The 12,391-nt window shown below is 36.7% G+C and overlaps 1 protein-coding gene across 8 annotated transcripts in view; it reads right to left on the bottom strand.

Annotated features, from left to right (window-relative positions):
• LOC107226539 (carbonic anhydrase-related protein 10) overlaps positions 1-12,129 on the bottom strand; it is a 93,193-nt gene extending 81,064 nt beyond the window's left edge. For 4 of the 8 annotated variants that reach the window (XM_046739129.1, XM_046739128.1, XM_046739130.1 and 1 more), the window contains exon 1: positions 10,601-12,104. In XM_046739129.1, the coding sequence (XP_046595085.1) occupies positions 10,601-10,664 (64 nt within the window). In that variant the 5' untranslated portion in view covers positions 10,665-12,104. Of the gene's footprint in view, positions 1-10,600 lie in introns of all 8 variants that reach the window. The other 4 variants (XM_046739126.1, XM_046739127.1, XM_046739125.1 and 1 more) reach the window with 4 other exon arrangements.
• Between the last annotated feature and the right edge of the window lie 262 nt (positions 12,130-12,391).

The raw sequence follows: 12,391 nt of genomic DNA, 5'->3' as shown, positions 1-12,391 counted from the left end.
AAACAATACGAAAACAGACAAAGAAAATGCAGTGACAAGTCGGATCGAATTGTTCAGTATTGCGAATAAAAGCATTTTTTTCACACCAACCTTCGCTTCTGCAAGGCTCAAGTTTCGGAATCGGGTGGCGGAGTTGTGCAGACAAAACAGGTACGAGAGACGGGCTTTAGTGACTGACCGAAAGTAAAAACGATAAGAAAAAAAAAAAATACCCAAATAAAATACAAAATAACTATTACCTCTCGAGAGATAGACGATCCGTTTGCAAAAAAGAAAGATCGTATTTCAGTTACGACGGATATTTGGAAAAGAAAAACAATGCTGGAAAGGAGACGAAAACAATATTGAAAAAAAATTAACTGATATCATCCTCTTTTGGAGGACAAAAAAAAAAAGAAGGAAACAAAACCTCAATTTGGGGTAATTCAAGTGATAATTTTGTGTATCAAGTTAAGCGCGAGTGTAATCGACTCAAAGATTAATTGGTCCTTAAAATAAAAAAAAAAAATAAATAAATAAAAATTGCGTAAAGGGAACAAAAAAAATCGGATTCATTTTTATCGTATTGCAGGGATGTTATTCATTATATTCTTCTCAGCTCTAATCTATGGGTTAAATAAAATTGTCGGAGATGTTCCGCGGATGCTTTTTTTTTTTTTTTCATTCCTTTCTCCCAACTTTTGGTTCGGTCGCGTTTTATCCAGTTCTTAATTCTCGAACCTGACTTCTGGTAAATATTTGACCAACTTTTGAGCTTATTTTCTTTTTCTCTTCTTTCTTCGACTTTCGAGCGTCGGAGGAGGACGACAACCCCTCGGGTGGCAATCACGACTCCCGTATAGACGAATATAACCTGCACCCGACATACCTGCACGCTTCTCCTTCTCCACATTTTCGTGGTTTGGAGGGAGGCGAAGAGCGAACGTAGCCAATCCAAAGTTTGGCAAAAGCAATTCGGCCAGTTTCAAACGCCTAATTCAGCTCACGTATCCCCCACACTCAACTCGATCCCGCAACCCTCCTCCTCCTCATCCTCGTCCTCATCCTCCACCACCGCCACCCTCTCCGCAGACCCGATGGCTCGTTACTTCGATATTCCCGGGTCATTATCACCGCAGTACACGTCACTATTGAACCGGAGTGTGGAGTCGGGTGTTCGCGTCGCTCGATTTCATTCCGAAGATTAAGGATGGATCGGGTGTACAGTCCGATGAAAAAACTGTCCAAGCCGATGGATTGAGATGCAGAGAATCGGGGTTAATTAATTACTGATTCGAGTTGCGGTGGGTATTTGTGTAAAAGAGTACAGACTTGGGGTATAAGTGTAGAAGGATTGGAAAATTCATGGGTTGCAATACCGAATTCTGTTTCAGAGAACTCTCGAAACGTTTAAACGTCAGCGTACAGAAATTCACCGTACAGATTCGTCGATACGAATTATAATATAGCAGAATTACGACGATTCTACATTGTAGTATTCTATTCTTTATCTTTCTACAGTCGAAAAATTCTGTGAGACAGATATTCGTATTCCAGAAAGTTCGACGTCGTGATCCTTAAATACATTTTTTTACCCAAAACCAACCCAAAGTAATAAATGATTGAAAAACCATGAATTTTGATCGAGGTAATTTTAGAAATAACGACCTAAGACTGGTTCCATGAATTCGTCTAGTTTCTCCAATTTCAATCGATTAATCATAGCTCATTTCATTACCATGAATTAAGTATTCTGAAAAAAAACATTAGTTTATTCGATGTAACTTGCAATGTATTGATTTTACATTATTCGTCTTTCGAGTTTGCACAGTTCGAGTTTTAAGTAAAAAATCCGACTTCGGGTGACTCGTAGATAATTGTTCAATCACAAACTAAATTCATTACGATTTGTCAAAATTGTACATACATACGGTGAAGGTTGTTTCAATTGTAAATAGTGTCTATAAATAATTGTCGTTTCACGGAGCTTTTTTGGTACAAATCGGTTGGTTCTATCTCGCCTTTCTGATTCCTCCACATTCTGCTAATTGAATTAAACTTGTGTACTGACTGTACACCTGACAGATCGGTCTTTACAACTAAGACGTATTGGAAATGGAGTGGTAGAACAATAAAAAAAAAAAAAAAAAAACAACTAATCGCTGATCTTATTTACACGAATAGCGAATCACGCTCATAATTATCATCGCGTCATTCTCTCACAGCCTACCACTGACATCGACGGGAAGTGAAATACGACCTCGTTTCCTCTGATAATTCAACACCCATTCATACCTTCCTTCCTTCCTGCCATCGTTCATTCATTCATTCATTAATTCATCCATTCATTCATTTTCCAACCCTGCGCCTCACGGTGTACAGAAGGGAACAAAAAGAGTCAGACAGCCTCCACCGCTAGCATTGACTTTGGATGAAAATTTTGTTTCAGGATATAATAATAACACGTGCACAATGAAAAGTTTCACCTTATCACTAATACTTTACACAAGCTCTCTCCCTATTTTGCTCTTTCTGTTTCTCTCTGAGTGCGTAGATGAATTTCGCGTCATGGACGCGGTATTGAATTTTGGAGAATACCGAGAGAGAGAGAGAGTGAGAGAGAGAGGGAGAGAAGAAAAAAACGAGAAGAAGGTGGAAGGGGGCGATGTGTACAGGTATTTAAGGACCTTGTTCTTTAAAGAACTCTTGCGCTCTTCCTCGGGCGAAGCATCTTCTTCTTCTTATCATCTATCGTCTCCCTTCTGTCTTCTCCTTCTCCTTCTTTTTCTCTTGCAGCTGCCGCGGAAAACACACCGAGCGTCGATATCAACAACCCCTAAGAAGAGCCAGACGCAGACACCACCCCCCTCTATCGGCTAGCCCCCTTATCTACACACACACACGCACACACACACACACACACACACACACATATATGCACGCCTACCCACGCCCATCGAGTTTGTAGTGCCAAGATTTTTCTCCAAACTCTTACACTTGTACTTCTTTCTCTTATTCTTAACCCTTATTCTCCTTTCTCCATTTCCCCCCAGCATATAAAATCAAACCGATGTCTCTATAACCTCAATTATCTGATCGACGAGGATTGTTTGAGGACGTAAAGGCTGTACAGTCAGATTGAAAATGTGTGGAAACCAAAACATGATTAAACAGAGCTTTGCACAGTCTTACAGAAGCTAATCCAGTTATATTCAGCTACAAAAGTTCGTCAGATGAAAAAGAAAATGTTTAAACACTGGAGTACAATTACAAACACCTCGTTCTCCCAACTGCGCCGTAGAAGTTTCAGTATTCTTCTATTTTTTTTTTACCGACAGATCCGTATTACTTGTCCGATTCTAATGAGCGATAGCTGATTTCATTTGTAAACGAATTCTTCATAGTTCGTCCAAGTCGAATTGTGACAGACAACAACGTATTTCTTGTTGGATCACAAGTTTGAAATGTGATAATTATTACGGTTGCACTCATCGGACTCTTCATTTGCCAACTGACGAACTCAAGAAAGATTCTGATTCATACAATTTGTAGGGGATTATTTTATACACATGATGAGCTATTTTTCAACACAATCAAACGATCTATACGGATTTTTGGGTGAAAAAGTTGTGGAATAATATGATGTCTCTGACGTTGTTGATGACAAGGTGCTTATAATTGAAATTCGGTGTTCAAACATTATCATCTGGATCACAGAGATTTTTTTTTTACACACTTTTGTCATGACTATACACCTCGTACATCTTTAATAAGCGCGACAAAATTTGTTTTGTTTTCTATTTTGTATACAGCAAAAAACATCCTAAGAATGTATAATATTCTACACCATTTTTTTCTACCACCTGATAAATCATTCTTATTATTATTATCATAATTTATATTTTACGTTTCTTGTTTATTCGTGTTTAAGAAATCGAATTACGGGACGAAGGAAAGATGCATAATTTTTTTTCCACCCCTCGCGGCGAATTGCATCAAAAGTACACCATCATTTTTGTTCATTTCTCGTTTCATTCTAGTTCTTCAGTATTTCTACACACGTATATTTCAGTTAATTTTATTTCCTTTTTTTTTTCATGCTTCTCCCTTACCGTCGCAGGGTAAAATCTTAGAATAAGTTTAAATTATTACTGCGGCGTATAATGAAGGAGTGAACGGATGCGAGTTAGACGGGCCACTGTGTGCAGCAGCAGCAGCAGCAGGTGTATGTATCATATGTATATATATATGTGTGTGTGTGTGTGTATAAACGGCATGATGCTGCCACGCCGCTGAGAAAGTTCCTCGTTATAACATCGAGGTTCCTTGCGTCTTTTGTAGAATATTATGCTATTATACGAGAAGCAAACTCGCTCACCCCTCGACTTTCAGTTCCACTTCCACTTCCATCCCCGTGTCGTCCTGGACAGACCGTTACTGACGCCTGGCGTGGTGAAAAAGAAGGAAGGAAGAGAGGAGGGGGAAAAAGTAAACTGAAATTAGAAGGAGAATGCCGGATCATGATGGAGAGGAGAGAGGAGAGGTGAGAGTGAGAGATGGACAGAAAGTAAAACGGAAGAACGCGCGCTTCTGTAATTATAATGATAAGCAGGAAGGTGAAATGAAAAGATATTAAATTCATTTCGCATGAAATAAGCGACATATTATTAATTTAATTGGACTTCATACCCTGGCATTTCGTAATAATAGATACTTCGTCACGTATCGTTCTGCAGTGATTATTAATTTTAGCGTCATGTAATAACGCTACTGATTGTCGATCGATAGAATTGAGATTTGAAAAAAAAAAATATACTCGACTTTTCACTTGCTTTCTTCTATTTCACACGCAAAATACTTTTTCCTTCCGATGATAAAAGAAACCAGGTGTACGTGTAATTTGTATAACAGGCATGGGAAAAGTAAGTGGCGTGAGAAAAAGAAGAAACTGCGTAAAGACAGTTATTTCGATCACGAACAGTGATCGTTGGTAAGACCCGAAATAACCGGATTCGCAGATAACGACGAGCTGAAACGAGAAACCTGAACGAACCGAAGATCAGAATTTGCACGCATTGGCATTGCAAGGTTTGTGTACCGAACTTAAATCCGAATCAAGCATCGAATCGAAGATCTCTCACAGCATTCTTCCTAGAACGTAACAGGCGCATGCATAAGCTTTCGCAACTGCAGAAGGTTAAAAGTTCTTGTCGCCACACACTCGGCTATATTAGCTGAACTGAATGATTTTTTTTTAACACATTCGACGACAGTTTTAGCCTGCAACTTTTTCTACCATGTGTATGTCACAAACATTCAAGTAGGCATATGAATCTGGTTTGTCTTAGGATAGATGAGGGAAATAAGTTAGATAAGGTAGTAAGAAACGAGTACAATCGAGACTGATTAACCCCTCGATGCTGGTTCTGAATACAGGTTCCCATACCGCCATTTACTGTCACTTATCCAAGATACAAACCTTTCTCTACAACGTTCGAGACGATGGGGGATATCCTTTTGATTGGCTTGAATTTTCGAAAAAGGTTTGTGTCTTGGCTAAATGTTAGTAAATGTCGGTAAGGAAATCTGTATCGAGAATCAGCCTGATGAATGTATTCATTTGGCTGAGGAAATAATTGACTCATGCCATCGTAACCAAATTCAGTAATTTCTCTCGGCAGATTAATTCAGTTAATTTTCGAATAAACTTTGAATAAAAAAATTCTTTCAGATCCTATTCTCGCCGATGATTTTATAGAGATACGGCATCCGGATGAAAGAGGGTGTTTGAAGTACCTCGGCGCGGGTGATAATGTTATTCAAGCATCCGGTATTAACGAGTGAAAAGCTCCAGACTTAGAGACCCGATTTTCATTTCCGGCGCCCCTCGACATCTCGCCCGTTGCAGCGGTGTCAACACGGCAGTATTCTTCTTTATCGACTGAGTCGAGTTCTCCCTTCCCACTATCAACCAACTCCACAAAGGCACTCCGAAGTTACTTGAAGAGTAATTTTCAATTCTTTTTGTCACCGAAGACAACCCCAACATTTCATTTTCTCCCTACCTCGAACTTGAAAACCCTGCTTCTCACCCTTAAGTAACTCGAAATTCACTCGTGTATACGGAGACTTTGGGTAACTTTTGAAATGACCGGGAATTAGGTACCCTAAGTGAATTGAAACAATACGATGGTTGAAAGTGATTTCGAATGATTTTCCGTAGCTCAAATTTCGTCACTTTAAAATTAACTTAAGTGGGTGTTTAAGAGACTATTCTCATTCTCAGACTACATTCGTCGGGTGTATGCTGCGTAAGATTTTGAGTATTACTAACTCCTCATTGTCTTTTTACTCTTATTTTTTTATTCTGATTTTTCAAGTATCTAAGTACCGTTACTTATGGAATGTCAGAATAAATAAATTATCACGTAAATACTACAAAAGCGAAGCTGAGGTTAATCAATTTAAATTAGGTTCAACTACGCGAGTTTGACATTTATAAAACGTGTTATATAATTTAACGAGTCTCGAACTATCAATCACTCAATTATTTTGATAAATATTTACTGTTTGGAATCACTGATTCTTTATACTATGGAAATAGTTTTCTTCTAAAATCCACATTAAATCGTAATTCAGTCATTCATTTTACGACTTTGTTTCTCAATTATTGTCCGTCTTTATTTCGGTAATTCGGCTGTGTCCTAATTTTAGGATTCCGAACAAGCTGATAGAATTCAAAACTAAAAAAGCAGCCGCATTTGTATCCTGCAGTGATTAGCATAGCAATCTGTGCACCTTGAGACAACGGAATGATAATTAGTTTCACAGTTGATTAACATATAAAAACTCGGTAAACTGATTCCTTTGGATATTTTCTAACAGTCTGAACCAGTTGTTGATAGTTTATGAATTCAAACGAATATTGAAAAGAGATTCGTTCCCCTCGTTTGTACTTCACCCCCAGGTAATTATAACCTGTGATTTGAAAACGAGGCTGCAGCAGAAGAGAGACACTGTATATATTTATATCTCCGATAGCCTTGACCCTCGATAATGACTTTTAATTAAGGTGGATATCAGTTATCGGTCGGTCGATGTATTATCGAAAAAAAAGGTAAGATTAAGCGGGGATTAAAGGCTCACCGCGGTTCTTGGTGAGGGAAGAAATTCGATATCCGGTTTATCACTCGAGTTTCTCATTGGTCATTCCCCCTCTAGCCAAGAATACTCCAGACCGAGGAGTTCGGCTGTAATCCTTGGATATTTTCATACAGCCGCGAAGTGATCGTTTAATCTTTACGTCAAAACCGCCACGACGAGACGTGATCATTAAACGATATTGATGAGAAATTGGGGATCGAAAATCTCCCTCTGAACCAATTCGAGACTTCGGATGCGACTTTATCTCTCCACCCTCAGTTTCGGGGCACAAAGTAATTCGACAAATCTGATTTCACTGTAATTTTTCTAATTTAGAATTTACGAGTGGGCGAGAAAGTTTTTACAACTTAATAAACACATTTTTGGATTATACATAGGTATAATGGAATTTTTATATGCATAGTAATTGAGTTTCTTCGCCGGAATAATTTCTGATAATTATAAATAAAATTTACTCATCAAATGAAAAATAATTCACAATCATTATGTTTATGTAAAATATAAATATCGTTGTCTGAATTGTTTCTTTCGGACAAATGTTCGTATAATGCATTTATGAAATAAGCGGATAAAGAAAAAGGATAGATGATCCTTACATGGGTATGAAAAAGGATAATACAATGGACAATATTTTTTCCTCTTCCTTTCATTGCAGACTGCGAAAATAGAACTGAAAGCAGATTTTAAAAATACGCGAGTCTCTTTTTTTCTTGTTTTTGCAAAAACCGAGGAAAATACCCTCTCTTAACAAATCGCGGTGAAGATCGCGTACATTACAATCTTCTTCGGGTAAAAATGGAACGAAACGAAACCAACCAGCAGCCTTTATCGTGCATCCAAAAGCTGGAGAAGCTTCGGAAGATGAGCAGAAACGCTCGGCGCCTTTTCAACGAGAAACTACCTGCACCCTTCACAGCAATATTTAAAAATCCACCTTAATATCTCGCTCGTTTTATTACCTAGACTCGATTTCTTTGTTCGCGGATTTTATTTTTCTTCTCTTTCTTTCGTTCAAAGAACTCGTAAAACTATACAATAAGAGATAAAATCACTGGGGCAAGAAGCTCAAAGCGCTGGGGAAAAAAAACAGGATCAAAAATATAAAACAAATCGATAAATAAAAAATAAAGTCTCTCCATAGTCTTTTGTCTTCTACATTGCATTGGTAAATGTATAGTATGATAAATAACAATATATAATAACGTGAAATGAAATGATTTAAAATTTGATAGCGAAAACTGAAAAGAGGGGGGATGGGAGAAGTAGATTTCCTGCCGATCAGGACCAAGCTGTTTTATTTTATTTGTTTATTTATTTTTTAAATAATTTCTCCACTTTTTCGTAGTTCTTTTTATTTTCTCCATGTTTCCCTCTACCTGTCTATTTTTCTCTCGTTCTCCAATTCCGCGCAACGTGGGACTCTATCAAATCAGGCATCGCGTACCTACCCTCCCTCTCACCCTTCCGCCCTCCCATCCCGGCTACGTCAGCACGTTTTGTCGGGTTTCTATCACGAATTTGTGAGCTCGAAGCGAGAACGAATTCGTCCCACATTCACACGTTACTCATGAACGCTGAAACCATACGTATCTGTGCTCATACATACGCGTATATAATTTAGGGTGTTTCAAAAAAAGACGATTTTTTTTCTTGTAGTGTCCAAAAATTGATAGTATACCTAAAAAAAAAATTTTTGGCGCTAATACGAGCTCGTAATATCAATAGTACGGTTTGCCTCTATCCATTTCTTTATTTTCCATTTAAATAACACGGGAAAATTTTTTTTTTATTTTTGAACTTTTATTACTTTGGAACGGTTCACCGTAACAACAATCTGAAAAAGGGATTTGTAGGAAATTTTACGCTCTACAAAAAACGTCTGAAGATCAAAGTTCCTCAGATCAACCGTTTCAAAGATATCAGCGATCAAAAATAACACTAATCAAAATTTTCAAATATTTTCAAATAAAACTACAAAAAAATATCATATGCCATATTCATATAATTTTTTATGTAAAATTACTTTAATTCTGTTAATCTGAGATTGTAAACTTTTTTTTTGCTAATTAATTCAATACTTAACTCACAAAAAGCACTAATACATAAATATAAAGGTTAAAAATATCACATAAATGATTTTTGGGTCTCTTTTATAACAAAACAATTTTTTTTTTTTACTAAATACTAAGAAATTTTATTGAACAATTAATTCTTTACAACAAAAAACAATATCAACAACCTGTTATAAAAATTTTTCAACTGTCAAAAATAAAAAACAAATTTTCCCGTGTTATTTAAATGGAAAATAAAGAAATGGATAGGGGCAAACCTTCTTATTGATATTAAGAGCTCATATTGGCGGCAAAATTTTTATTTTTAGGTATACTATCAATTGTTGGACGCCATAAGAAAAAAAAAAAATTCGTCTTTTTTTGAAACACCCTAGCTATATATATATGTATATTCTAGCCTTCATATTGTATACTATAATCATGTACATGAAATATCAAACAATATTATCTATTTCATTCAAAATTCGTACCTTGAAAATTGGAGCAAAATACAACGACAAAAAAGAAAAATAAAAAATTCTGCAGCAAATACGTCCCTCAATTTTTCAATACCACAAATTAAAGAGTTTTGGATTAATTTGTTTCAATTCGTTATATCTTAAGTTTGTTTTTTTTTTCTAATTTTCAATTAATTTTGTGTACGCGTGTGAAATACTAAACGTCGGTAGGTATTTTCTTTTTTTATTATTTTGAAGAAAATAATTTTCGGAACCAACTTTTCCCCCATGACTAATTCTTGCCTATGCACACGTGTGTATATATGTATATAGAAATTGCAAATTCGAATATTTCAGATGACTCGAAAAATTAACGACGGAGCCAGGAATATGTATATATGTATATAGGTATATACCTATGTATAGGTAAAATTATGTAACGCGTGCAGTTGTAATAAGGCATGCGTGCCAAAGAAGAAGGGCTGTAAAATATGAGTATAAGATAGGGTTCTTTTAACGGGTGTGGCTTAATTTTCTTACGTATACACTATACGTTTACGTGCACACACACACACACGCACATATATATATATATATATTGGTGCATATGCATAGGTACACGCCTAAATTTGCCGTTCCATTTTCCTGGTTAATTTATGTAGCTTCATTCGCTATAATTAGATATAGGCTTGGGTATGATGATAATAATAATAATAATAATAATAATAATAATAGTCACAATAATAATATACATTATACCGCATCATCGAAGAAAGTGGAAGAAATTTGAGAACGATAAGATAATAGGGATGAAAAAATAGGTCGAGGTAAAATATCAAACCAGAATACGGAATTATTACTATTATTAACATGATTTTTATCATTACCGTCGGATTTGTTCACGATAATTATCGATAATGTAATGTAGGTATAATAAACTTTACTCACCGATAATAACGCTGGCAAAAACGCTGAGGAGACAGAAAAACCGCCTGCACCGCAGATGTAACATTTTCGTACGATATTAGAAGTGATTATATTATACTCGGGAATAATTAATTTTCTTTTTTATATTTCTAATAATGTCCGTCCATGTATTAATTGCATTTGTGATTATTTTATAAATTTCCACCACCTTCGTTTCCTTCACTACGTTCACTTTCACACGTTTTGACTATTATCTTCTCTGACCTTCTTTCACGATATTTAAAAAGAATTTATCCTCGTTTTAGTCTTGTATTTTCTTTAACCCTCGAGAATTTTCATCGACGATCTATCAGCGCTTAGTGCCGATATTCAAATCCATGGATCTGCGATCGTAGTTTCAACGACGCATTTATATAATGCTACGATGTTAGATTTTTCGTTTCTTTTTCTCGTCCTTGTTTCGCTATCGCTATCATTCCGTATAGCTAACAGCTAAGCTTCATTGATCATTGTTTTTCTCATCTTTGTTCTTGAAACTGTGTTTATCGTTGCTAGCTGCGTTAAAAATATTCATATTACGCATCGTACCCTCAGTTATATTTACTGCATCTGCTTGCGCAACTCGATACCGTAGGGTTATCTCATCGTAAACAACTTATTAACTTCGGTATATATATATATATATTATGTATATTATATATTTTTTATAAATATATGATGAAATATCATATCACGAGGATGAACTGTGCATTCAGCACGATTTTCATATTACGCGTAAACTTGGTTATTTATTCGGAGTTGAAAAATTATCTCTCGTTGGATCAATCTTGGAGATCATTTTTTTTTCTTCGTACCTTTTTGGTATTCCCGTATTCCAAAGGATCTCACATCATTTATAGACAGTCGCGAAGAACATTAAAATCAAAGAGCGAGAGAGAGAGAGAGAGAGAGAGAGAGAGAGAGAGAGAGAGAGAGAGAGAAATGAAGATGACGTATGAACGAGAGAGAAATCACCAACCAAGGATAACGAAGAATAAATTAAAAGTAAAAGTTTCAAAAAAAGTTTCTTGAAATTTGATTTCGTCGTTCGTTTGATCGGTTCGACCGACAATGACGACGATAGTAATAATAATAATAATTATTATAACAACAACAACAACGAGGATAGCACTGCATAACGATTTAAAAATACTTCAACGATAAACCGTTGTTAGAAAAAAACCGACGATCATATCATGGAAAAAGTTTCTCTTTCATCTCGAGATGAGAAGTTCGACTAAAAATCATCGTCTCGTTTGTATTAATTTTTGTAGGATAAGTGATAAAACAAATGAACAAACAAAACACGGTATTAGTCGAAAAAGTAAATTATAGAAATATAATTTGAGTATTTCAATCGATAACCGCGCGAGTTTTATTCCTGGGTACAAACTCAATTATTTCGCAAATTACATTTGCGTCAGTCTTTCGACAATTCTCGTTATTTCTAGAGTATGAATCGGGCCTTCGGACGCGAGGCGACCGTCTCTCCCGGAGTTTTCGACGGGCACTGACAGCCGGCGGGCGTCGCGACGCTCTCGACCACGTTTCGTGCCCCCACCACCGTGAAACAAACGCGTCGTCGTATCGCCACCACTTTGGGGAACATGCGCGTGACGGCGAAGCCGGGCGTCGCGGCGCCGTTTTCGGCATTCGCCGGGATTCCGGCGTCGCGACGCCTCGCTGATCCCGAATTAAACTAATGCGGCTGCTGCAGGTGCACTCGGAAATTGTTCGAGCTGAGAGATGGTCGATGCAATGAATTATTTCGTC

Source organism: Neodiprion lecontei, chromosome 4 (assembly GCF_021901455.1).
Source record: "Neodiprion lecontei isolate iyNeoLeco1 chromosome 4, iyNeoLeco1.1, whole genome shotgun sequence".
In the NCBI taxonomy this organism is placed as follows: Eukaryota; Metazoa; Arthropoda; class Insecta; order Hymenoptera; family Diprionidae; genus Neodiprion; species Neodiprion lecontei.
The sequence above is the reverse complement of the archived record's forward strand: the minus strand, read 5'-3'. Positions and strand labels throughout refer to the sequence as shown.